The sequence below is a fragment of the Sus scrofa genome, chromosome 6 (assembly GCF_000003025.6).
Source record: "Sus scrofa isolate TJ Tabasco breed Duroc chromosome 6, Sscrofa11.1, whole genome shotgun sequence".
NCBI classification, from domain to species: domain Eukaryota; kingdom Metazoa; phylum Chordata; class Mammalia; order Artiodactyla; family Suidae; genus Sus; species Sus scrofa.
Genome location: NC_010448.4, coordinates 70,436,923 through 70,464,709, shown reverse-complemented (window position 1 = coordinate 70,464,709; position 27,787 = coordinate 70,436,923). Strand labels below are relative to the sequence as shown.

The following is a 27,787-nucleotide window of genomic DNA, read 5'->3' as shown; positions in this document are numbered from 1 at the left end:
TCTGATTAGACCCCTAGCCTGGGAACCTCCATATGCCGATGGTGTGGACCCAAAGAGACAAAAAACAAAAACAAAAACTTACCTAGTCAGATAGGGCCTATTAACATCCCCTCAGCACTCCATCAAAACACTGTGGTTACGGAATGTGAACAAAATGATGTGCTCAGCTATTTTCTCAAAAGAGAGTCTATCAACTCCTTTGAAAACTCACAGAAGAGTTCCCATTGTGGCTCAGCGGTAATGAACCTGATCAGTATCCATGAGAACCCAGGTTCAATCCCTGGCCTTGCTCAGTGCATTATGGATCTGGCATTGCTGTGAGCTGTGGTGTAGGTCACAGATGCAGCTTGATCCCGAGGTGCCATGGCTGTGGTATAGCCCAGCAGCTGCAGCTCTGATTTGACCCCTGGCCTGGGAACTTCCATATGCTGTGGGTGCAGCCCTAAAAAGCCAAAAAAAAAAAAAAAGCACAGAAGAGTGAGTCACAGATGAGAAGCTATTTTAACACCATTCTCTTCAGGACCATTTCTCTTCTGCTGATCTGATCCTCAAACCCTCCTCCCTATATGACCATCTTCCTTGTATCCAAGACCTGATTTTAAAATATTTTGGAATTTATTTTAGGATCCACAGTTAACCGAATGAAAGCAAATATAAGTTTCTCTAAAACAACAAACCTTAGCCTCTAAAAACAGAAATCCATAGGAGTTCCTGTCACGGCTCAGTGGCTATGAACTCAACTAGTATCTACGAGGATGTGGCTTCCATCCCTGGACTCACTCAGTGGGTTAAGGATCTGGTGTTGCCATGAGCTGTGGTATAAGTCTCAGATGGGACTCGGATCTGGGGTTGTTGTAGCTGTGGTGTAGACCAGCAGCCGTAGCTACAATTTGATCCCTAGCCTGGGAACTTCTATATGGCACAAGTGCGGCCCCAAAAAGGCAATCAATCAATCAATCAATCAATCAATAGAAATCCCAAACATATCCCCCCTAGAGGGAGTAGAGGCAGGCGACATGCCCTAACCGGCAAAAAGAATTCTGAATTTTCAAAACAATGACTACAGGAGTTCCTGTCGTGGCTGCAGTGGAAACAAATCTGACTAGGAACCATGAGGTTGTGGGTTCCATACCTGGCCTCGCTCAGTGGCTTAAGGCTCTGGCATTGCCATGAGCTATGGTGTAGGTTGAAGATGTGGCTTGGATTTAGTGTTGCTGTGGCTGTGGTGTAGGCCAGCAGCTGCAGCTCCGATTCAACCCCTAGCCTGGGAATCTCCATATGCCGCGGGTACGGTCCTACAAGGCAAAAAAACCCCAAAACCAAAACCAAAAAAAAAAAAAAAACCCCCCAATGACTACATCTAAAGGGATAAAGCAGCATCCTATTATATTCATGGGGAATGAATAGGGCATGTAAATAATGACAGAACCTGCTCCTCTGAAGAGTTTATACTGTGGATGGAGAGGAGACCAACAACACACATTCATGAGACAGATGAGCAAAATCAGGCACAGAAGCAAATAAACATGAGAATTGTACATGCATAAATGTGTATCAACCTGGTAAAGAGTAAATTAACAGCAATTATCTGGGATTACAGGTGATTTGGGTTTTCTTTTATGTATATTGTCTAACATTTTGGTCAACAGGAATACATTATATTTGGGGGGGGGGTGATTTAGTCCAAATGTGTTCAAGGGAAATAGCAGCCAAGGGCATGGACTCTGGAGTTTAGACACCTGCTCTTCCAACAGCTGGCCAGATGACCTTGGGCAAGTTACCTGACGTTGTCACATCCCACACCCTGACCTGTTGAAAAAAACCCAAAGATGGTAGTATTGACTTTTTAGAGAATGAAACCATACCTGCAAAAGTCTCTGCATAGCCCGGCACACGGCAAACGCCGTACAAGCGCTCGCTGGTATTACCAGAGCTGGTAGGTAAGGTTCCGTCAACTGTGGTGCCTAAGAGAGTGTTAACGAGACGAGGTGAACTTGAGTAAAAATGTTAAAGGTCAGGGAAAAGATATTTGTGATAGGGTAACAACTTGAGAAGCAGAGACTGAACAGGACAAAGCTCAACCCCCTCCAACAAGCAAATGGTGACATGAGAACCAAAAAGAGCATCAAGACTGACACAAATAGGAAAGGTGCGTGTTAAAAAGAGCCACTCCTAAGTGGCTCCAGAAAAGATAAAGTACTGCATGCAAATGCATTTGGCTCCTGCTCTTCGCCCACTCCCCGGCTTGCCACAAAAAGAAGAGACTCAAAGAAGATTCCTTCTGAATGTGTATCACCATTTATTGTAGTTTGCGTTAGGAATTGAACAGAGGACATTGTCTGTGGAGGGGGGGAAAAAAGGAAAAGAAAAGGAAAGTATATTTTTGTTGACTTATTCTCTTCAAAACACTTCATGGTTTCAAATCCTTTTTTACCCCAAAGGGAATTCAAGAATTCAAGTATGTTAAGTAGGGAGCAGTAATACAAAAAGTCTTGTGTTGATGTGCGTGTGCGTGGGTGTCTGTGTGTCTTTACAAGCAGACGTGCTTCCACATTTCTTGCACCCTGTTTTTGCTTTGGTAAGGCCACGCCCCAAAGGACACAGCATACGAATGACCCCTGCCTCAAACTCACAGACTCAAGAGTTGAGGAATTTATTCACCCTCATAGGATAACTGTAAAGGTTTCAAACTGTCACATAGCATTAACAAACAAAACAAAACAAAACAAAACAAAAAACCCACCCCCCTGAAACTGTAAGTCATGAAATGCTGATGTACTTAAACCCTTCCCTTGCTGCAGCTGTTCCTTAGATTCCTAAGAGTGGGCTTATTACAAGGACCAGAGCAACAGGATTCTCTTCATTTTGTTTAGAATAAAAAAATTTTAAGGGACATTGCAAAAGAAAAAAAAATAACTGAAATTCAAATTCTGAAAATATCTTGCCTTTTTTATTAATCATGTCATCTAACACCAATTAAAAAAACAAATATGTGAATATGATATAAAAATACGATCCCAGGATTAACACTTTGTTGCAGGCACAGTTATCTCACAGAATATATGTTTGGAGGGCCAGGGAAAGGAATTTATTTTTGTTTTTGCTTCTCTTAAAAAAATCCACAGCAGTGCAAGTAGGACCAGGAAGGGGGCGGGGGGCCGGCGGGGGGGAGATTCTTTAGCAGCAAAATGTCCAAGTTTTCTAATCACAATCAAAATCAACGGATACTGGATTTAGGGAAAAAAAAAAAAAATGAAGGGGATGCTGCCCAGACCCATTTGTCATCGATCACTAAGATACTTCCGTTGCAAAAGCCCCAAACTGTGACATACGAAGGACGTGCTCTATTACACAAGCAATCATAAATTGTGTCCCTCAAGCTTTTGACCACGTTTTTCACTTAAATATATGTACAGGAATTGGGCTCCTCTTCTCATTCATGTCCTCTCGGGTCTCCACTGTTTGGTCACTCTGGGTGGGCTCTTGATGTATTTGACCACTTGTGGCCTCCAACATTTGAACAGCATTTGCAGCACCGATGCTGCTTCTGCTGCCCTGCCGGTCTTGGCTGTTTCTAGCAGAGGGTGGGCAAAGGGGATGGTTTAATGATCACTGTTCTGTTTCTCTCTCATCCAGGCATGAATCTGTTCTTTCAGTTCTGGCACTGAGAAAAGAAAAGGAAAGGATTAATGCCCCAGATGAGAGGGCTCTTCCTGAGAGATGATGCAGTTCTGTATAAATGTAAAGAAAAGGCCATTCATTCCCTCATTGAGCTGAAGATTGAAGAAGAAATAGGACATGAAAAGTAAGGACTAGAATTCTTAGTGAAAAAGAACAAAGAATGTTTTGTGTCTTTTCCATTACATGTCATAAACTATGCAGTGTCTGGATTTGACACATTTCCCCCTTTTGATCACCCCCGATATGTGATTTTGGCTCCACTGCCTGGTGTAGACACTGCAGTTTGAGCTATGCCCTCCTCTACCTGGTTCCAGCATGCTCTCTGTCAGTGTCTGTCGGTTGAAGGGGTCTGTGGGGGAGTTCAGCAAGTGCCGCAAAATGATGGATCGGTCCATGATAGTGCCAGAAGGCAGCCGCACAGGGTCGGTCATTAGGGTGTCCATCAGAGGGTCTAAAGAGACAAAACAAAGCAAACTCTAATTCCAGTAATAGAGCCTAAAACTGAAAAATAAAATAAAACAAAGCCCCTCCTATCAGTGAAAAATATAACCATGGGAATCGTAACCAAACGGCCCTACCGGGCCCCCAAGTTTAGAAGGAAATCAGCATTAGATAGAGGCCTATACTTTGCCTTTTGTAGAGGGGAAAGTACCCTTTTGTCAGTTATTGCTGGGAGGAAAGAATAGTCAAAAAAAGACAGTGGGGCAGACACAGTGGCAGGCCCTCCCTGCCCCTGCCTGGCTGTGCAGTGAAAATGGCAGGCTAGCATCAATCCTTCCTCTTCGAGAATTCTTTAAAAACACAAATCCCTACCTGTAAAGGCAGGGCTGACCTTAGAATCTTCAGGGTTATTATCTAGTTTGAAATTGGGCTAAAGCCTTTTTCCCCCTGTAATTGATAGTATGAACTAAAAGTAGGCAAATGTAATTTCAATTTCAGACCAAGTGTTTCAAAAGACAACTTCTAATGTTACATGTTTTAAGTTAACTAAAAACAAAGAATTCAGCCTGAAAAAAGTGGGCCCACTCACCTCTGAACTCATCTGGGGCGTCACTGTAGTCGATCTCTGCGCGTGCGTTCTTGGCCACTATCTCTTCTACCTTCTCGGCCAGAAGTTTAAACTTCTCTATCGCTATCGTGGATTTGATCCCTGCCTTCCGCATCTTTGAAATAACTTCTTCGAACAATTCTTTGCTGTAGGATCTCTGCAAAAGAGGAAAGACAATGTGAGATGTAAATGTATTTTAAATGGAAAAAACTAAGCTGCCGAAAACACCCAAAGTATGATCTGTTTTCTAAAAAGGCCCTGAAAGCATTATACATATACACACGTGTAACTGTTGTTGTTGTTGTTGCTGTCAGGGTCACATCTGCGGCACGTGGAGGTTCCCAGGCTAGGGGTCACACTGGAGCTACAGCTGCCGGCCTGCACCACAGCCATAGCAACACCAGATCCAAGCCATGTCTGTGACCTATACCACAGCTCACGGCAACATCGGATCCATAACCCACTGAGTGGGGCCAGGGATCATACCCGTATTCTCATGGATAATAGTGGAATTGTTACTGTTGAGCCACAATGGGGACACCTACATGTATATATATAATTTTTGACACTGTTATAAATCTGTGAAGAGTGGGAAAAGACACACCAATCTGTACAATGTTATTCCCTCTGGGAAGGGCTTCAGGACTGAGGCAAATGAGGGACATTTTTAATTTTTGAATTACGCAGCAAACATGCATTTCTCTTAAGAACGGGGACTTTAATTCTGGCTTTACCATCCACCTGCGGGGTGGTCTCAGGCAAATCTCTAACCCTCCTGAGCCCTGGTTTCCTGGAGTGTAAAATGGGGTAGGAACACCTACCCCACCGGTGCCTATCTCATAGAAACCACTGCCATTTCAAAATATCAAAGTGTATTGCATTGTGCATTTAGGGCAGAAACCCTGCCATATGGCGATTTAATGACAATGATGCAAACAGATGAGGGGAATGATTAAACCTCAACTCATGAGAGGACCACACTCTGTGTGACCTGTTATCTCTAATCGAGGAGTCACACCAACACCCACGGGCTGATTTCCTCTCTCACGGTTCTCTTAGGACACGGGATTGAAAATCCTGCCTTTCTTCTGTCCCTTTATAACTTTGGTTACTAAATAAGCTCACCTGCTCCCCCCTTCTCTCCACACACCTGTGCCCCTTATTCCATCCATGCAACTCAGGGGGAAGAGAGGAAAGGACAAAGTGCCAGCAGGGCGCCTGGGCCCGGCAATGACTCTTGAAAATAATCTGAAATGTCCAGAGCCTTGGTTACAGTTGTCTGCAACTAAAGTACTACATTAGCTCAACAAAATGCTTTCTTTGGTGTCTACTTATTATGAGCCAGGTAAGCCGCAGTCCCTGTCCCTTTGGGAAGAGGCGCGGGGACCACTGGCCGGAAGATGACAGGAGGATGTTGGAAGGGCAAAAATGCACAAGGAATTACTGAAAGCTTGGGGTGGGTGGAGCCAGTCACCCTCTGAGATGATTCCCCTTGAACTTCTCTTGGTCACAAGTGATCGTCCTTAGCCCACTGGCTTTTCTTGAAAACATCACCCACTCTATTTTTCAAAAGATGATTAAGTTTTTAACCAACTGACTTGTGCCTACTGTTAAGTCAACCTCTAAGACAGAGCAGTGGAGGGAGCGCTTTCAGAAATCGAAGGTACTTATGATAAGGGGACATGGCCTTCAGTTTCAAAGAGCAGTGGCATCAGGGAATCACCCAAATAGATTCCTGGGCTGCTGCTTCAAGTTTCGTGTACATGGGGTCAGAAAGGAAGCAAAGATATTGTTCTTGACCTAAAGATCGTACAGAATGGTTACAAAATTAAACAAAAAAATACCAGCAAATCTTATGTCTGATAAAAGTCTAGCATCCAGAATACAAAGAACTCAGACAAAAGAGAAAGAATCCAATTTTTAAAAAGGCATGAAGGACTTGAATAGACATTTCTTCAAAAAAGATACACAAAGGGCCAATAAGCACACATTTGTCATCAGGGAAACGCAAATCAAAACTACAGTGAAATACCACTTCACTCCCACTGGTGTGGCTATTTAAAAATTGAAAAAAAGAACAGAAAATCGGACGTGTTGGCGAGCATGTGGGGAAATGAGAACCCTCATACAGTGCTGGGGGGAATGTTAAACACGGAATTACCATCTGACTCAGAAACTCTACTCCAAGTACATCCTGAAGAACTGAAAACGGGTATTCAAACAAACGCTTTCACGTGACCGTTTACAGGGTACTGTTCACAACAGCCAAAGGCTGGAAACACTCCAGATGTCCATCAGTGGATGAAGAAACATCTCATGGTCTATCCATGGAGTGAAATATCCAGCCATAAGAAGGAATTAGGTACCAATACGTGTTGTAACACGGATGCACCTCGAAAACATGCTACGGAACGAAGCCAGACACAAAAGGTTATCTACATTGTACGATTCCATTGATATGAAATACCCGGAAGAGGCAAACAGATAAAGGTAAGAATAGGTCAAATAAAGACGGAAAGCAGCTCCGTGGTTGCCGGGGCTGGGGTGAGGGGGCAGGACAGTGACAGCTGAACGGGGGCGGGATTCCCTTTCAGGGGTGATAATACAATGTTTTGGAACCAGAGGCAATGATCGTACAGCACTGTGAATGGACGAGATGCCACCGAATGGCATTCAGTCAACGTGGTCAATTTTGTGCTATGTGAATTCACCTCAACTAAAAAAATAAAGGAAGACTGCATGGGAGAAGTAGTTTCCGTTGGGCTATGTATTTATTTATTTTTGGCTGTGCCTGTGGCAGATGGAAGTTCCTGGGCCAGGGATCAAACCTGAGTCACAGCAGCAACCTGAGCCACTACCGTGACAAAACCAGATACTTAACCCAATGCACAAGGGAACTCAGATTATTATTGTTTTTTAGTGCTCCACACACATCAGGTCTGCCGTCCATCAGCAGAGCTGGAGCCTGCCCTCTCTGTGAAAGCACAGACTTGGCCATCAACTGGGTCACTAGGTCACGCTAAGACCTCCCTCCTGGGACCTCAGCCCCAGGGACAACTATTCTGTTCCAGCCCTTCTCCGATGGGGGGCTCCCTCCTCAGTGTAAAGCTCAGGGCTCTCCGTGCCGGGGCCTCTGTTGTCCCCCCAGGTACTGGGTACCAGTCTTCGGCTCACTCTCGGTGCCCAGGAAGAGAAGGCTCTCAGCTTCTTCCTCCTCTGTCTTCCCAGGAAACCCACACACACCAGATCAAAGCTGACCAAGTGCACTGCTCCCAAAGGAGACAGTGAAATCCTTTTTTGCTTGTTTTAGGGCTGCACCTGCAGCATATGCACGTTCCCAGGCCAGGAGTCGAACTGGAGCTGCAGCTGCCAGCCTACACCACAGCCACAACAATTAGGGATCTGAGCCACGTCTGAGACCTACACCACAGCTCATGGCAACGCCGGATCCTTAACCCCCTGAGCGAGTCCAGGGATCAAACCCATGTCCTCATGGATCCCAGTCGGGTTTGTTACTGCAGATTCACAATGGGAACTCCGTGACAGTGAAATTCTACTACCGCTCCTCTGGCGCTTTCTAGTCTCCCACCCTTCCTTCTGCCCCCAGCAGCCTCCCAGCAGCTTACAGCCCATATAAATGGAAAATGTACAGCAATCAAGACAACCACGCTGTAAAAGGAAGCAAAAAAATCACTTCAAAAGTGTTTCTCCCTCCACTGTGTCTCTGGTACTTGTGTGTCTGCTTCAAGAGTCTGGAAGGACAGGGCTCTTGAGCCATTCGAGAAGACCCAGGTGTCACAGTGCTGAGCACAGGCAATGTGGATGTTTTGTTGGTCACCAAGGAAAAAGGCAGCTAGGAGCACTGGAGGCACTCTTTTGTCACCCACTTGGGGTGCTGCGCTCACTCAGGCTGCAAACCTCATGCTATGTTAACTGTGTCTGACGTGGCAGCCACAGCAAGACCCACCAGGAGAAGCGGGGGCGCTAAGCGACTCCTCCAAGTCTCTGACAGTCAAATGGAGGACTCCCTGGGGAATTTTCACACCTGACCTATGGCTGGGCTGGGCCTGCAACTCCAGGCAAGTGACCAGACCCTGCCCCTCCTAAGACGACCACCCATCTCCCATTTCTCAATATGTGCAGTATTACACAGTCGTAGGCGAGAAAGACATCTTAGCATCTCCTCAAAATAACTGCAAACACCTAACCTGCTCTTTTACCATGACTTTTTTTTTTCTTTTTATGGCTGCACCTGCGGCATATGGACATTCCTGGGCTATGGGTCGAATTGGAGCTGCAGCTGCGGCCTACAGCACAGCAACACTGGAGCTGAGCCACATATGCATTGGTGACCTACACCACAGCTTGTGGCAACACCGGATGCATAATCCACTGAGTGAGGCCAGGGATCAAACTCACATCCTTGTGGACACTATGTTGGGTTCCTAACCTATTGAGCCCCAATGGGAACTCCTCACCACTACTTTTTATGGAAAAACTTGCTTTAGACGTGTTTTTTTTCCACTGCGGGCAATGTGTCAAGGCTACATCTCTTGCTTACAGCCAAGGCTACCTCCGAATGCAAATTATGTGTCAATAAGCTTTTACTGAAAAAAATAAAGTACACACAACTTTGAGCTTTGGATGAGTTATAAGTAAAGAACTTTCTGGAATGTCTACTGATGGTTAACCTGAGATATGAGTAATATTTGGATAAACAGTGTGAATGAAGACGGTGGAGATACTGAAGTGAACACGGAACTCTGGGGGCATTTGAGGTGGAGAGGAGAGAAGCTGAGAACATGGTAACACACACATCCTACTGTATAAAATAGATAATTAACAAGAACCTACTGTACCACACAGGGGAATCTACTCAGTATTTATAATAACCTATATGGGGAAAAAGAATGGATGTATGGATACGTGCAACGGCCTCACTGCACGGCACACTTGAAACGAATACAGCCCTATACGCCAACGACATGCCAGTAACATTTTAAAAATAAAATAAAACAAAACTTGGAGTTATGTTGGAGCCTGTTGTGGCGCAACTCCTGTCTCTGGAGTTGCATCCCCGGCCCAGCACAGTGGGGTAAGGATCTGGCCTTGCCTAAACTGTGGCTCAGATCTGATCCCTGGCCCGGGCGCCCATGCACCACAGCGCAGCCTGAAAAACAGAGAGTGAGAATAAGGGCTCAGGGCCAGACTGTCCAGACAGGAATCCTGCCTCTTCCCCACGCTAACTCTGTGAGCTGTTTAACCTCTGCGTGCCTCATGCATTGTGAAGTGAGGAGTCTAACCGAACTCAAATCATGGGATTTTGTGGGGACTGTGGGTGAAAACATGGCAAGTGATTAAAACTTGATATGCAGTTAATTAAACACGAGCTGTTAGGATGCTGAAGATGATGCAGGACAGAGGAATGTGGAGGGAGGGGAAGCCCTTTATGAGACACTGGAAAATATAAAGTCGAGGCTGGGTCCGAGTAGCTTGGACTAAGTGGGTAGTTGTGGAAATGAAAACCACAAAATGGATAGGATCACAGGGCACGCAAGGACTAAATGAAGAAGCAAGTACAGATAACATCCAAGGTTTGATTCCTGGACCCGCAGAAAACACGGCAGCACTGAAGCCATGGAAAGAAGATTTGGCTTCTCTGAGAAAACCGGGCTCTCTCCAGGAATGTAAATGGGTGAAGAACTCCCCCGGAGCTGGATCTAAGAGCCAAAATGGTCTCCTTAAGCCCAAGGACAACACCCAATTCATCTTCATTTATGCCAGACAAGCTCTCCTTGCCACCAGGCTGTTATTTCTATTTACACACTGAAAACTTCTCAAATCACCCACGGCATGCCTTGGTTCCCAGGCCAGGGATCAATCCGAGCCACAGCAGTGACAACACTGGACCCTTAACCCACCAGGCCACCAGGGAAGTCCTCAAACCACATTTCAAAAAGTGTCACCTTCCTTGATTTCAAGTGTGAAAACCCAGGAACAGATGGCTGTGCGATTGCATAGGGTCTGCCAGGAAATCCACAGAGAAGCAAACTCAGGTTGCCCAGTGGCAGAGCCTGGACCCCAATTCCCACTGAGCAGCAAGCTCCCTGGACTGACCTGGTCATCGGCAATGGCCTTAGCGAACCGGGCACAGTCCAGCTGCAAGTAAATATCTGTCAGTTGGTCCAACAGCTTCTTTGGTTCAAAGCCGTATTTCTCAGGGTTTTCAACTTTCAGGTCACGGCACTTAGGGCCACAGAGTTGTTGAAGATTGAAGTTCAGCATCGCAGCCAATCGGGGTCCAAGTTCCTATAAAATCACAAGGGAAGAGGACAATTCATGCCATTGAGACACACGAGAAGGACCCCAAACTCCCATATCAGTGGAGGAAAAGGAGTGGGCAGGATGGAGCTTCAGAGACTCCCTCATGTGCGTTGCACCGAAAGCTGAAGAAGGACATTCCCTTCCACATTCTTTTTACTCTCTCATTTCTAATACGTCCTCGACTGCTGCAGGCTGATGGAATGTTAACAAATGCCAACAGGCAGCCTTTGCTTTAAATTCATGTGTTTCATTATAAACATAAGGATCACTTCGCATTTGTTGAGAAACAAGTCGAAGAGGGAAATTATTCATAATCACATCATTAGAATACAAGGTATGGAGTTCCCGTCGTGGCGCAGCAGCAATGAATCCGACTAGGAACCATGAGGTTGCGGGTTCCATCCCTGGCCTCACTCAGTCGGTTGAGGATCCGGCATCACTGTGAGCTGTGGTATAGATTGTGGACGCAGCTTGGATTTGGCATTGCTGTGGCTGTGGCGTAGGCCGGCAGCAATAGCTCTGATTAGACCCCTAGGCCTGGGAACCTCCATATGCCACGGGTGTGACCCAAAAAGCAAAAAAAGAACACAAGTCACAAAAGTTTTTGAGCATTAGCCATCATTTGATGCACTATTGTTCTATAAATTTCAAAAGTCCCTGACAGTTCGGGCAATATGCACCATTCTTATTTATCATCCACAAAGAATGGAGAAACACAAAAGAGGTAGAGAATAAAATTTATGTCTTGAATAGTCTTAAATCTAGCTAGTGAGACAAAACAAATGACACACCTAGAAAATTATGCAAGAATATAGCAAAACCCAACAAGATGCCATAGCACCTACTACAGGTGTACCGACACAGCTCTAAGCAAAACCTGAAATAGGAAAATCTGGCTTAGATTAGAGAATATTAGAGTAACACTGGCCATTTCATGGGATGTATGACAGCTCCTCTTTAAGTAACAAGGTCTTCGTGAAATTTAATGATTGGATTTATACAAATTCAACTCAAACTCAGCTTTTCAAGACCCTGCTTTTGCAATTAATATTCTGATGTTTAATTGTTAGAAAACTGTGAAATGAAAGAGTCACAAGAATAAGACAGAATTTAGTTCCCTGGTGACATAGCAGCTTAAGGATCAGTGTTGTCGCTGTGGCTCAGGTTTGAGAAAAAAAAATTAGTCGTCGTTCTTTCTTCTTCTTTTTTTTTTTTTTTTTGCAGTGGGAGAGTTTTGTGTTAACTGGCAAAGGGGGTAAAACCGTGCAGCAAAGGAAAAGGCGGGATCAGAGTGGACACAGGCCAAGCCTGGGGGCTGAAGACTATGCACAAGGTGTCCCGAGGACTCAGATCAGGGAGTAGGTCTGGAAAAAGATTCATTTTTTTGGCTACGCCCAAGGCATGCAGAAGTTCCTGGGCCCGGGATCAAACTTGAGCCCAGAGTGATAACCCTGAATCCTAACTGTTAAGCCACCAGGGAACCCCAGAAAAATTAATCGATATGAAAATATGAGACTTAGCTTTCAATAATCTCCTTGAAAAAAAAAACAAACGAAGAATTTAGAACTAAAAATAGGCTTTATGAGAATTCAGTCTTGAATAGTTTTTATAGTTTCCTAAAACTAAAAAACCAAAGAGCACTGCCCCGGGAGTAGCTGAACATGAAATAAAATGCAACTTGGGGCAGGGATTGGCAAATGACTAGCTGCAAAACAAATCCGGCCTGATGCCTCACTTCATGGAGTCTTAGTAGAACACAGCAACGGCAAAATTAGCAGCTGCAGCAGAGACTGTGGGGCCCACAGCGCCTCAACTGTTCCCTGACCTACTGTCTGGCCTTTACAGAGAGTGTCAAAAAATTCCTCTGGTGAACCTTTAAGGGAAGCAAGTGTTTGAAATGCCATCTCTAAATCAGTTGCGGTGTTTTTTGCTTTTTTTTTTTAGCCACGGCTGCGGCATGTGGGAGTTCCCAGGCCAGGGACTGAACCCTCGCCACGGCAGCGACCCAAGCCACAGCAGTGACAATGCTGGATCTTTATAACCTGCTCAGCCACCAGGGAACTCCAGCTGCAGAGTCCTTCTGCTTTCAGTGAAGCACTGTTTTGTTTTGTGTTTTGCTGCTCTGGCCCTGAAATCCATCAGTGAGGAGACATGAAATGGCAAAGGGACAGAGAATGGGACTCATTTCTTGAGCTGCACATAGGCCAGGGTGTGGTGACAACGTTGGAGGTAAGAATAAGCAGGGAAATTGGAGCAAGTGTGTAGTAAAATTATATTCCACTGTAAACCTGTCTCTACATAGGCAATTATCAACCAAATCTCAGGCCCCTTCTTGCCCTCCTCCCTACCCTTGTCCTGGCCACACCATCAGGCTTCTAAACTGGGTGTGTGTTTTGGGGGGCGGGTGTTGAAGCAGAGCAGAGATCTTCATTTACGCTAGTCAGTTTCCATTTCAGAAACAGAATCCAGGTTTCATCAAGTCGAGGCCAAATACCTGACTACCGCTGATCTATCAGAAACCCTAATTAGGATCCAGGGTAGTGCTGTTATACTCAAGAAGCCAAAGGTTCTGTATAAGCTACCCTGGAGAGTTCCTGTCGTGGCGCAGTGGTTAATGAATCTGACTAGGAACCATGAGGTTGCAGGTTCGGTCCCTGCCCTTGCTCAGTGGGTTAATGATCCAGCGTTGCCGTGAGCTGTGGTGTAGGTTGCAGATGCAGCTTGGATCCCGCGTTGCTATGGCTCTGGCGTAGGCTGGCAGCTACAGCTCTGATTCGACCCCTAGCCTGGGAACCTCCATATGCCACAGGAGCGGCCCAAGAAACGGCAAAAAGACCAAAAAAAAAAAAAAAAAAAAAAGCTACCCTGGAGAGAATCAAAGATCTTATGCTCGATCAATTATTTCTACTCAGCATACTCTAATTTCCAATCGATATTACCTTATACTTTCCCTATAAATAAAACACAGGAGTTAGGAATGATAAAAATATGTTACAGTTTCAATATTAATGTGCTGTCTCAGCAGAACGTGCATGAAGTTATCTTGGAAGTGACCTTTTGCAGGCTTTGCTCTATCAACAGAGTGTTGTGTGAATCAATGAGAACTGGGAACAAAATCAGTAACAGAAATTCATCAGTGACTGTGATGCTGAAACACCTAGGATTTCAACAACTATATTTGGTTCCGAGTGATAGGATCTGAATGCGGAATCCAATGGGCAAAACAAACCCCTACTCACGGGTCTGAGGAACGGCTTCTGGACCTGCTTGGTGAGGATATGGAACATGTCCACCGTTTCCGTCGCCAGGGCGAGATAGGAGCGCGAGACGCGCTCATCCTGAGCAAGCTGGGACTGGCGGGCCTGCTGCTGATCCTGGGAAAGGGAACAGACGCCAGACATGTCTCAGTACCAGTCAGCAGCTCACCCAAGCCAAGTGTGAAGGAAAAACACAGTCAGCGCCTCACTGGGAAAGGGCATACAACACAGCCAGCACACTTAGGGAGCGAGAGGACACGGAGTCGGCCCACGTTCCCGGTGACCAAGGCTTAGGCCTTCTGGCATCAGATGGCTTAGGTTTGGATAAGGTGACCTTGGCACAGGATTGAACTTACAGGAGACTTGTAAGTCTCCAATGATGGGACACTGCCATCGACTTCTACGCGGGATGAAATACAGTGCATGTTACGTTGTGCCTGGTGCCAACACAGGGCATACTTGTCGTCCTGAACGACACCGTGCACAGAGTCACCATCGTTTTAAAACACGTCACGTGTCACGCAATCACCCTGAGGTCTACAGGTGCTGCCGCAACACCCGGTGCCCGCAGAAGGTGAGGTTTTGTCTTTCCACACCAGTTAGGTGGTCAACCCGCGCCTCGGGCACCATCTTCCTCCCTCAGCTCTGCCCAAGGCTGAGACACAGGATCAGACGGTGAATCGGACTCAGGGGGAACATAAGGCGGCGCCCTGCAGGCTCTGAGATGATAAATCACAGGAGTATGAGCAAGGGCCTCACTTCTCACCTCTGCTCAGACGCCAGTTTACTTCACGCGGGGGAGGGAAAGTGCTGGAAGAGCGGGCGTTCTGCCAGTGCCCCCCGGGTGGGTGCCCGGGGGGTGGGGGGTGGGGGAGCCTGCACCAGTGCTGGCAACCTGCCTACCACCCTTCAGTCGGGAACAAAAGACTGAACCAGGGAAGATGGAAGATGCAGGATGAGAACCACCTCCGTGTGTGTCTGGGTGTCAGTTTATTCATCCATAAAGCTGATCCGGCTCCTTCCATGGGCCAGGCCTCCCTTAGGTCCTGGAGATGGAGCCCAGAGCATGACTGAGAAGGTTCCCTACCTCACAGAGCTTAGAGACCAGCTAGGGAGGCGATCAATAAACACACATCCACCCAGACAGAGACAAGACAGCCTGATGAGGGCGAGGAAGGAACAAGCTGGGGGCGGGGAGTGCTGGGGTCAGGCGCTAAGTGGAGAGGCTGTCAGGGAAGGCCTCTCGGAGGAGCGGGGTGGACACCGAGGCAGGGAAGGAAGCATGTCAGCAAAAACTTGGGGCGGGGGAGGTGCTGCAGGGAGAGGGAACAGCAGGGGGCGAAGCCCTGCAGGCCAGTGGAAGAGCAAGGCTGGGCAGGGAGTGCGGGGAGGCCGGGGCCTGCCGTGCCGCCCTCCAGGTCACTCTCTGACTCGAGTGAGAACTCGGAGCCTGCACGGGTCTGAGCAGAGTGGTGCTGCTGGACGAGGGGTTTTTTAACACTATCCTTCTAGAATGGTCAGGAGCAAGGGTGGAGGCTGAGGAAGCAAAGAGGGGGCTACTGCCGTGATCCAGGTAAGAGGCGGTCGATATCTTAGGATAGAGCCTAGGGGCACTTGCTGAGAGGGAGGAATCACGGGAAGACCCCACACAGCGTGGAGCCAGCGCAAGGGGCAGAATGCAGCTGTCTTCTTCTGAGACAGGCAGACTCGGAGAGGAAACGTGGAGGACAGCATCAAGGCTCCCGGGCCGGACAGGTTCAGTCTGAGATCCCATCAGACCGCCCGGCAGAGGCAGGTCAACAGCTGGTTACATTCATCTGGAATTGGGAGAGGGCTGAGCTGGGGAGGCACATGGGGTGGGATCCTGAGACTTGAGCACGTGGATAGTTAAGGCTTTGGCAGAAGCGAGACCAGCTGGCAATGATTTTCCACTGGGGGCATCAGGCCCCCATGTGCGAGCATCTCCGGCTGCCTGAGGACTTGGGGGTAGCAAGAAAACCTCACTGGCATTAAATGGGCCTGAGCCAGAGATGCTGAGGGTCCTGCAGTGCCCAGGACCGTCTCTTGTAATACAGAATTATTCTTATATCAAAACTCCAAACAGCACGGTCACTGAGAAACAAACGACCTAGGGAGCAAGTGTGGGACGAGGAGAGATGCTGGGGGCTGAGCGCCCGGGAGGAGCAGGCAGGGGGTGGGAGGCAGCAGCCAGGGACTGCTTCAAAGTCAGGTAGAGCTGATTTCTGAAACAGCATCCGTTAGGGCTTAGTTCTGCCCTTTGAATCCATTAGCACAGAAAAATCAATGGCATCTGCTCAGTCTCCTCATAAACAAATGCTCTCATGAGCACGGACTCTGGGCGAGGGAACGCGCTACAGACTCGGACCCTGGCCCCCAACATTGACAATCTGAGCTGGTCCAACATCAATGTCACGACACTGAGTGGGTGTCACAGCAGTGGAGAGAAAGGCCAGACCTTGCGGCCACACCGATGGGGGAAGGTCAACCGTGGGAGATGTTTGGACAGGACCTTACGCAAAACGTGGGTAAGATTTTAATATGTGAGAGTGGAGAGCAGAGTGTCCCAGACAGGACTGTCTCAAGGCCGATGAAATAGTAGCCCCACATCCCGAAACCTTCCCGGCCCAGTCCTCAACTACCTCCGTGCCATTCACCATCTCTCCTCATGGCTTTCCCCCAAGGCAGGGGTTATCTCTGAGTTGTGGGTGAGCAAACAGCGATGAAGGAACTTTGCATGTGTGGCAGTGCCAGTTCTCAAAGTCGGGGCCGCTGGACCCCATAGCTGGGGCTCTTTCAACCAGAGCTTATCTATTTTTCCAGCACATTCTGCAGAGCCTGGGGACTGGTCCAGACTGGAGCCGACAGCCTGAGACAAGGGGTAAGCTTGGAAGGATGCCTGATAGCGACCCTGGGGCGGTGTGGAGCCTCAGGGCAAACGGAAAGCTGCGGGAGGAGAGGGTGCTGGAGGCGCAGCAGCGAAGCCGTGTCAGGGGTGCACACAAAAGCAGCTCTGATTCTAACAAAACCAGGAGCAGAACTGGCCAGGGGCTCTCAGAGGCCTAGAAACCAACCGCGGAACCATCTACGCGGCTGCAATAAGCTCAGGAGAGGGCGGTACGCTGTCCCTGGCCCAGACTGAATTTCTCATGGAACCTGGCACAGCAGGCCTCCTTTCTATTAATAACTGAATATGAAAGCCATGTTCGACTGAAAGGAAAAAAAAAAACGCCATCAGCGTCCTCCTGAGTTATTCACACAGTTGTCTAAAGAAGATCACAGAACAAATCAAATTCTTGTCTAGCAGACAGAATTGTAGATACGTATCTCTTAGCTACCTTCCTAAATCTTAACCAACATACTCAAACAAAAAAAGCTCTTCACTAAAACAGCCCTTTAAAATTAAAAAGGCAGGGCACGTTTTCAGGACAGATTCTCAAAGACGTCTCAACCCGCCTCTCAGCTTCAAGTCAAGTGTGTAAGGCTCCTCCTGCCCCAAACCTGCCCTCTAACTTCAGGGAAGCCCACAGGTGGGGGGTCTCGGGCACTGACAGGTCCGTCGGAGCTACAGACCCACAGGTGCAGCCCCACGAAGCCGTCCCCGCCCCGGGCCATGTCCTCACCCGGGGCAGCTGGTCCCATTGTTCTTTGTTCTTCATCTCCTCTTGCACTTCGTGGATCCGCTTCAGAGACTCCAGACTTTCATCCAGCAAAAACGTCGTGTCATTTATCAGCATGTTTATATAGCGGACGAACTGCTTCCCAGAACTAAAAAGGCAATTACACGGTACGTGGTCACACATTTCCCCGAGGCCAATGCGGCGGCAGATCCCAGAGCCGAAGGGCTGCCACCCCAAGCGCCTCCCGCCTGGCCCTTCAGGACCGCCTGCCTTGGCGCCATCAAGCACTGCGACCCTCGCGTCTCTCCTTAGATTCGGGGTTATTCTATTCACTGTAGGCACGGTCCAGCTTACACTGTGCTGGAGCCACCCTGCACGGCTCAGGAGAGCCAACTGCTCACATTCTAGAATTTTGTGAGCAGACTCCCTTGGCAGCTTAAATCTGGCAACAGTGGGAAGTATTTATACCCTGGAAAACCAGCAAATGCTGATTTTTTTTTTTTCTCTAGAGTGGGTTTACCAGCACGCCCTTGGCTTGCTCCCTCCATGATTTTAAGTAGAGAAAACATTCTTCCAGAACAGAAAAGAAAACCTGCTTTAACTCGCCAAGATAAAAGGGAAGCACAAACACCCAGAGACCAGAGATAAGAGAACTACCGATACGGTTATTATCCCTTATTGTAAAGAAAGACACACTGAGGAAAAATTGGAAGCTGTAATACTGATAAAGCAGGATATTAACATAATTTATAGAAACAGAATCTTCCAATCTCGAGGACTGTCCTGCATATCCTAGTCTCTAAGGGAACTGCTGGTGAGCTGAGATGCAATGGCCCACCTGTTACTCTGGACCTGCCAGATTATTAGAGAAAAGAGAAGCTGCTTTCAGGATCTGCTACTGGGTCATCCGAGGGCAGTGAGCCCTGGCCTGGGGAAGAGAAGGGGCAGTGAGCACAGGCCTTGTCCTCTGGACACGGAGGAGGCCTGGACTTCAGGCACATGGAAAGTTCAGGATGAGGATTCCTCATCAGCACCATGCAGATCGAGCTGTGGGTCTGTTGGGTGTCCTCAACTCAAGCCGAGCTTTTGTCGGAATGTAATTCTGAGGACAAGAGCAGTTCGTGGAAACAAAGAATTAAAGAGTTTACTTTGCAGAAAGCTATCTAGCAAATGGCTATGCCACTGGTTAATACGTACACTGCTGACTAGTAACTCAGTTAACAAGTGACAACTAGGCTTGGTCAAAGACTGAATCCAGGCTGCGAGAGATCTACGTAGATGGGATAAGGTGTCTTCAGAAAGAACTCTTTCTTCAAGAGTTCTACATTTTTCATCTGCCTTTTCTTTTCAACTTTCGTTGGATTTTAGTGGATGGACAATGCTGTGTTAGTTTCGGGGGTAGAGCAAAGTGATTCAGTTATACATATACATGTTATCTATTCTTTTCCAGATTCTTTCCCCATATAGGTTATCGCAGAATATTGAAGAGTTCCTTATGTCATACAGCGGGTCCTTGTTGGTTTACCTTTCTTTCTTAAGCACTCTTCTCTTTAAAGTAACAGATGGGGACTACCTGTCATGGTGCAGGGGAAATGAATCCGACTAGGAACCATGAGGTTGTGGGTTTGATCCCTGGCCTTGCTCAGTGGATTAAGGATCTGGCATTGCCGTGAGCTGTGGTGTAGGTCACAGATGTGGCTCAGACCTGGCGTTGCTGTGGCTGTGGTGTAGGCCGGCAGCTGGAGCTCCGATGAGACCTGTAGCCTGGGAATCTCCATATGCCGAGAGTGTGGCCCTAAAAATAAAAGACAAAAAAAAATAAAGTAACTTGGATGGAACTACTAATGCCCAGGTTTAAATAGTCACTGAAATTTCCGGTTGGTACTGAAAAGCCCTTGATCAAGGTCTAGGGCCTCACTACAAAGACTGTCACTTCAAACGACAGCTTTCCCCTAACTGCTTCTGAATCTGAAGTCCTCCTTACATTTCTAACTCCAAAGCTTGCTGTCATATTCAAGAGCACTTATAAGATAGGATTTCAGTCATTCTGCAAATTTATACAATACCGTAATCAAGAAACACTAAAAAACACAACATAGCATCTCAGAATATTTACAGATTCTGGCTTTTTGGGCCATGTGGAAGTTCTTGGGCCAGGGATCAAATCCATGCCACTGCAGTACTGCAGTGACAACACTGGATCCTTAACCCACTGAGCCACAGGAGAACTCCTACAGATTCTATCCTTTTTGGGGGGGATGGGGGCTGCACCCTTGGCATATGTCAGTTCCCAGGCTAGTGGTGGAATCGGAGATACAGCTGCCAGCCTCGGCCACAGCTGCCAGCCGCGGCCACAGCAAAGCAGGATGTGAGCCTCGTTTGCCACCTACACCACAGCTCTTGGGAACGCCAGGCCCTTAAGCCACTGAGTGAGGCCAGGGATGGAACCCGTGTCCTCATGGATACTAGTCAGATGCGTTTCCCGCTGCACCACAATGGGAACTCCTAGATTCTTTCTTTATGTATATACCGTGCCCAACCTACCTTGATAAATATAAAGTTCAGCAGGATCTGGCAAGCACAGAGATTGCGATAACGCTGTTCACGTCTAGCAGCACCGTGTGGGAAACTTAAAGGGAGGCCCGGACAGAGCAAACACTCAACAAGAACCCAGCTGTGCAAACTTTTCAGCAGCCACTCTACCTGCGACTTGCAAGAGAGCAAGCTGGGACACAGGGGCCCAATACTCACTTGAACTCGTCCATAAAGGTGCCATGATGAGCTAGGTTTTGCCAAAGGCTTTTAAAAATGGTGCTAATATGATAGCGAATGGTGAACTTGTCATAGAACTCGCTGGTGGCTCCCGTATGCTCCACATCTGAGGAAGAAGGACAAGAGACTGTACTTTTCGGATCTTTCTAAGAGCAGTAACTGCGCGACGGTGTTACTGCATGAAAGAGACAAATCTGCAAAATCAAAGGTGAGTGTCTCTGGGCAGGGAAAAAAGTGGGTTAAAGTTTATTAGGGACCACATACCCATTAAGCATGACTATTATTTTAGCTACTTTTGTATAACTGGCTTTTTCAAACACATACCCAAGTAGAGAAAAGGACAGTAAATCTCCATGTATCTGTCACTCATTTACCAAGTACCAGTACCCAGGTATCTAGGGAAACGGGACAAGGACCACACGTGGTTATCCAAAAGACAAACAGCGGAGGCATGAGAGATGCCTGGATTCACAAGAAGCGGGGAAACTGTCAGGTAAAGGCAGGAAGACACGGGCAGAGATAAAAGGGTCAACTAAAGTACGGTGCCATCCTTTCATCTGTCGATGTTGCAGACGTCATAACAATGACACCACCGAGTGTAGGACCGGGGGATCCGGCACACTGGAAATGCCGGCAGGAATCAACAACGAGGCAACCCCTGTAAGGCAACCTGACAAAAGGCATCACAAGCCATCAATAAGCCCATCCCTCGGAACTACCAACTCCAGAAAACACGCGTCCCAGGGATACTCATTAAAGTACTATTTATGTTGAAGAAAAATATAAATCATCCAAATACCCAACAGAGAACACACAAAAAATGTGTGATATGTTAAGTGAAAACCACAGGCTAGCAAACAAAACATATAGTTTGGGTCTAACCATGTTTTTAAAAATTTTTTTAAAAATACGCACACATAGGAATTCCCGTCATGGTGCAGTGGTTAACGAATCCAACTAGGAACCATGAGGTTGCGGGTTCCATCCCTGGCCTTGCTCGGTGGGTTAACGATCCGGCGTTGCCATGAGCTGTGGAGTAGACGCGGCTCGGATCCTGCGTTGCTGTGGCTCTGGCGTAGGCCAGCGGCTACAGCTCTGATTAGACCCCTAGCCTGGGAACCTCCATATGCCACGGGAGTGGCCCAAGAAAAGGCAAAAAGACAAAAAAAAAAAAAAAATACAACGCACACATATACACAGGTGATTTACAAGTTGACTGGAAAGACACGGAGCAAAATGTCAACAGAGAGTCTCTCTGAGTGCAGAGATTATCAATGATTTTTCTTTTCTTCTTGGTATTTTTCTATATTTCCCAACGAACGCTTTTTTGGGGCGAAAAAGAAAATCGTTATTTAAAGATAAAAGGAATGAGCTAAGACTTATGGTACGAAGAGGCGAAAGCACTTACGTCTATCCATTAGGCCAACCTTTCTCTACGCTGAGCTGCGCGTCACTTTACCAGCTGTATACACGCGTGGAGCTGGCTTAGCAGAGTCTGCAGGAGGCACGGGGGCTGACACGGAGCCTCGTCCGTGCTCTCAACTGCGCATAAAACCTGTCCTGGATCCTGAACGAGGCAGAGGCCGAGTAATGACCGCTATGACGCATCCCAACACTACATAAAATAAAAAATCCGTTCTTCAAGTTCCCTCAAAATTGCCCAAGTCCTGACCCCCAAGACTGAGTTCTAAGGGGCCGGCCGTGAACTAGATTCCCGCTGGTCGCTTGCTCTTTGCTTCTCTGGCACAAGGCCTGATAAGCCATGCGGACCGCAGGGCCTTTAAACTCGCTGTCCTCGCTGCCTGCTGCTCTGGGGCCAGGATCTTATGGTTCCTTCCTATGGTCTCGGCTTCAGGCCTTTCTCCAAGGCCAGCTCCTCAGAGACTTCCCTGGCCAGGCTTCTGAAACGCACACGGTGCCCCCTCCCAGACTCACTGTCTGGAACTATCTTATTCACCAGTTCAGTGTCTGCCTCCCAGCTAGGAGGCCTCAACCGACGACAGCAGGGAGTCTGACGGCCGAACCACGGCCCTGCAGGGGCACCAGCGCGGACACCCCGGAGGTGCTCCGTCCGTATTTGCTGAATTAGTGATCGAAGCTATGCTGGCTTGCTGACTCGGGTCAGCTTGGGGAAGGGAACAGTCTGGAAGTAAGTCTTGGTTATCAGTGTTCTTCCAGGTTCCGAGAGGCCAAGTTTTGAGAGCTGGCCCTTACAGCACTCACCGCTGTGGTACAAATAAAATACTCGTATTTTGAAACTCAGTGTTATTTTTGGAGCAACAATTTGACCCGAAGCATTGTCCAAACTAGAATACTCTCTCTGGGGTGTCAAGGAGGAGCCTGTCACAGAGAGCAACCTCTGGGTCATGTCTGAGAGTACGACCCGCTCGGGAGCCAGGACCTAGGTCAGCAGACCTAGGTCAGCAGGACTTAGCATGGACTTGACAGACACGTGGGGCAGTGTCTGGGATGCCTACTGCAGGGCTCTGCTGGCGCCAGCCCGCAATGACACAGGAGGGACAGCGCAGCAGTCAGGAGCACCTGTGCCAAAGCCCAGCTGCTGGCTGCCGACCTTCAGCAAGCTTCTTGACCTTTCTAAGCTGCAGTTTCCTCATTTGTACCAAGGAGATATTTATAGCGCCCCTCTTGAGGACTGCTGTGAGGATTAAGTGGAGGATTAGTAAATATTCAATACGCAGTGGCTATTATTAGCAGGGTATCATTTGTGGGGAGAGGTGGTGCAGGGCCAGAGGGCACACGGCTTCGTGGCAAGAGGGGGGCGGGAGAGGAGAAACACCCTCACCCACAAGCTCCTGGTATCTTCCTGGCAGCGCCCCCCAGGCCCAGCACTGGTCTCACAGGCAAGAGGCCCAGCCCCGTCCTTTATTCTGAAGCACAGTGATAGGCCCCGGGCACTGAGTTCAAAATGCTTTGCTTTTTTTTTTCTTTCTTTGCCAGGTCCACAGCATGAGGAAGTTTTCAGGCCAGGGATTAAACCCATGTCACAATGGCAACAACGCTGGATCCCTTCACCACCAGGCCACCAGGGAATTCCTCAGAATGCACTTAACTGAATTTTCTGTGCTTAACACTAACCATACATGTTTACTGTACAAGGAAGATGTTGCGATCTTTTTTTTTTTTTTTTTTTTTTTTTTTGTCTTTTGTCTTTTTAGGGCCGCACCCGCAGCAGATGGAAGTTCCCAGGCTAGGGGTCGAATTGGAACTGTTGCTGCTGGCCTGCACCAGAGCCACACCAGCGCCAGATCTGAGCTGCGTCTGCGACCTAAATATACCACAGCTCACGACGATGCCGGATCCTTAACCCACTGAGCAAGGCCAGGGATCGAGCTGGCCCCCCTCATGGTTCCTCATAGGATTTGTTTCCCCTGCACCACGATCAGAACTCCCAGATCATTTTTAGAAAAGAAAAAACCACCCACAATTCTACCAACTCAAAAATAACCAACTCGCTGTTAATATTTCGGTGTATGTTCTCCCATAGTTTTACACACTCACGTGTGTCTGTACCAAACTGTGGTCACACGTTACGTGCTATTTCATTACATGGCATTTTCTCCACTTTCTATTACTTAACCGCTGAAACGCTGAACTGTTTCTCATGGCTCATACAGATCCACTGAATGGATAAACTATAATTCACTTAAATGATCCACAACTGGCATGAATTTAGGGCTTTTAAAATATCGTCACTCCACCACATGCTAAATGCAAACACAGTGAACGCTGTTATAAACATTTACACACAGTTATAATTATTTCCACAGGACAGAGTCCTGGAAATGACGTTTACATGTAAGAGTGTGTGCTGGTTACTTAGTTGCTGGCCGTCAGTCCCAATCCACCCCTTACACTCCGCTCTGTGTGTGGGGCTGGGACCCACTCTTGGGCGTCCCTTTGCCGGCGGGCCTCTGCTGGGACTGCCGACAGGGGGCGCTGCAGGGGAACAGGAAAACCGAAGGAGCAGTTGGCTCCAGCTTCCAGCCTCGTTCCACACTCGCAGGACCCGCAACCTTGGTCGCCCCGAGAGACACCAGCAGCACAAGTGTCCTCCCTCAGGCCTGGGTCCAAGTTCTGTCCGAACCCTCATTTGCGCTACCAGATTCCAGTAACCCCAGCTTTTTCCTTTGGTTCCCCGAGCCCTTGGGACAGATGAAGGCTGCTTCCTGCACCGACCATCTGGGTTACCCAATGTTCCTTAATTGCCTTTTCACCCGCTGTGGTGCTGCAGGAACAAATGTGGCTAGAATCCATGAGGATGAGCTAGGGATCCGGCATTGCCGTGAGCTGTGCTGCAGGTTGCAGACGCAGCTTGGATCCCACCTTTCTGTGGTGTAGGCCAGCAGCTATAGCTGTGATTCGACCCCTAGTCTGGGAGCGTCCATGTGCCTCGGGTGCGACCCTAAAAAGAAAAACAAACAAACAAAACGCCCCCCAAAACTCTCTTTTTAAATAACTGGTATGTTTCTGGGAGTTCCTGTCGTGGCGCAGTGGTTAACGAATCCGACGAGGAACCATGAGGTTGCGGGTTTGATCCCTGCCTTGCTCGGTGGGTTAAGGATCTGGCATTGCCGTGAGCTGTGGTGTAGGTCGCAGATGCGGCTTGGATCCTGCATTGCTGTGGCTCTGGCGTAGGCCGGCGGTTACAGCTCCGATTCAACCCCTGGCCCGGGAATCTCCACATGCCGTGGCGAGTGGCCCAAGAAATGGCAAAAAGACAAAAAAATAAAATAAAATAACTGGTATGTTTCTGTTTTCCTGACTGGACCTTGACTGGTATGCAAGAGATAAACATATTTAAGGTTTCTGGGTGGGCTTTCCAGAAAGGCTTCACCAGCTTCCATTCTCAGAGTCTGATAGCTCTAACTCTGCATACTAACCACGGAGGAGGTGAAATAGGCTTTTGAAGGTTACTTTATTTCCCTGGAACCATCAGCACTAGGTATTCCCATCTTAAAGATAAATCTGATAGGTGAGTGGAAAGAGGTACCTCACTGTTATTTTAAGAACTACAGAACTGCCTCCCATTCAGCTAAGCCTGACAGGTACATGGCACCACACAAGGTCCTGTCCCGTACATGGGTGATCTACCACTTACACCTGAGTGGCCTGTGGTCCCCTCCCACCAGGGCAAGGAGGTAAGAGGAGGATGGAGAGCCACGCAGGGCCTTTTTACCCAGCAGTGTTCACTGCTGCTGCCCAGGTTGAGTATGTTCACAGCAGCAGCTGTGAACAGCAGGGGACTGTGCTCGGGAGGCCAGTGTTTCTTCCAAGAGCCTGGCGAGCTCATTCCACTAGCTAAATGCCAAAGACCCTGCGTGCCCAGAAGGTGCTAGGTTAGACGGAAGAGAAGACAGGTGACACACTTCCTGAGAAATAGACAAACTGGACAGAGGAAAAATATTCCACTGGTACAACCTTGTGCCTTTGGCAGAGGACAGGTGAACAGGTCTCATAGGTCGTTGGCTTTATGAAAACAGATACGCAGTTCAAAAGCCAAATTAAAAATGAAAATTGGGAATACGACTCGACTAGAAGAGGGGGACCTCTTTCCAGAGTGTCTCGTGTTCAGTCTTGTTCACAGTGTCACCCGGCACCTAGAACAATGTCTGGCAAATAGCAGGCATTTGACAAATATGTGGAATTAGTGAACAAGGGAAGACTCTCAGAGATCCTGATTCCATCAGGTTGGGGGGGGCAAAAGGCTCTTTTTCCCCCTTACAAATAAGTAATACTATTTATTGCTTATAGGACAAATGAAAGGAGGGGAGTTGGCACAATGACTCAGCCTCAGGGTCTCCTAGTTCTGATCCCATGGGAAACAGCAACATTATGTCTGTATAACATGCATGATACCAGCTGGGAGACGATTTTCCATGACTATTTTCATGTTTCCACAAGGCCCGGGTTTCAGGAATAAGCATTCTTAACAGAATGGGCCAAATTCTGTGGTTAGAGCAGCTTTGAAACTCTAGGTTATAGGACAGTATTACAAAGCTAATGCTGGAAGTTAAAAGTGAAAATGAACCAGGAAATCTCAGGTTAAAAACTTATCTCAGGGTTCCCCATCTGACTTCCCATGGATCATGAGGGAGTAGTATATAAGCAGTCAGTGCAGTATTCCCACAACTCAAAGGAAAAAGACCAACAGTGTATGCGCCACTGGCAGTGGATCAGTAGGTTAGACTCCTAAGTGGGGGTCAGGACATCGGGCAACAGGTTTAGAGTGACGCCATCCACCGGCATTAGAGGACCTCGCCCACCTGCAGCGAGCAGGAACCCACCTGTGTAGAACTTCATCAGTGAGGGGACCAACAACTTGGTGGAGAGAGGATGGTTCTCAATCATTTCAAAAAACTTCTGGGTTCGGGGCTGAACAGCCGGGTTGGTCATAAACATGACTTCCACGAGTTTGGCCACGAGATACGGGTTCCGGATGTAGTTCTGGTTGCACAGCATCACGACGAGGAACATCACAATGTCCTGAGTGCAGGGCTCGTAGAGCACCTGGGGAGAGTATCTGAGGACAGGTGGGAAGAGCCGGGGTGAGGCGCAAGGCAGGTGACAAAGGGGGCCGCCAGGAGCCAGGGTGCGGAATTCCCTTCCACGGGCTGAGGTGAGAGTGACGATTTACGCGACGATGAGATACATTTAAAACCCACTGCAGGAGCCCCTGTCATGGCTCAGTGGAAATGAATCTGACTAGCCTCCATGAGGTCACAGGTTCGATCCCCGGCCTCGCTCAGTGGGGTAAGGATCCGACGTTGCCCTGAGCTGTGGTGTAGGTCACAGACACGGCTTGGATCTGGTGTGGCTGTGGCTGTGGCGTAGACAGGCAGCTACAGCTCTGATTGGACCTCTAGCCTGGGAACCTCCATATGCCGTGGGTGCGGCCCTCAAAAAAATAAAATAAAATAAATAAATAAATAAATGAATAAACCCCACTGTATCTACTGGCCATTGCATGATCTATTAACTGATTATGTTTTAGAAAATAAACCAAAGCTATGATTAAATCATAAGCTGTGAATTTCACAAAAGATGTT

At 47.9% G+C, this 27,787-nt stretch overlaps 1 protein-coding gene across 3 annotated transcripts in view; it reads right to left on the bottom strand.

Moving 5' to 3' along the window:
- The window catches only part of UBE4B (ubiquitination factor E4B), a 116,646-nt gene continuing 91,134 nt past the window's right edge, over positions 2,276-27,787 (bottom strand). Inside the window, exons 22-29 of one of the 3 annotated variants that reach the window (XM_021095310.1) lie at positions 27,026-27,261; positions 20,700-20,826; positions 17,952-18,096; positions 14,293-14,427; positions 10,847-11,038; positions 4,712-4,886; positions 3,986-4,132; positions 2,276-3,664 (exon numbers count right to left, since the gene is read on the bottom strand). In XM_021095310.1, coding sequence (XP_020950969.1) covers positions 3,603-3,664; positions 3,986-4,132; positions 4,712-4,886; positions 10,847-11,038; positions 14,293-14,427; positions 17,952-18,096; positions 20,700-20,826; positions 27,026-27,261 — 1,219 coding nt within the window. In that variant the 3' untranslated portion in view covers positions 2,276-3,602. The remainder of the gene's footprint in view (positions 3,665-3,985; positions 4,133-4,711; positions 4,887-10,846; positions 11,039-14,292; positions 14,428-17,951; positions 18,097-20,699; positions 20,827-27,025; positions 27,262-27,787) is intronic. The other 2 variants (XM_021095312.1, XM_021095311.1) reach the window with 2 other exon arrangements.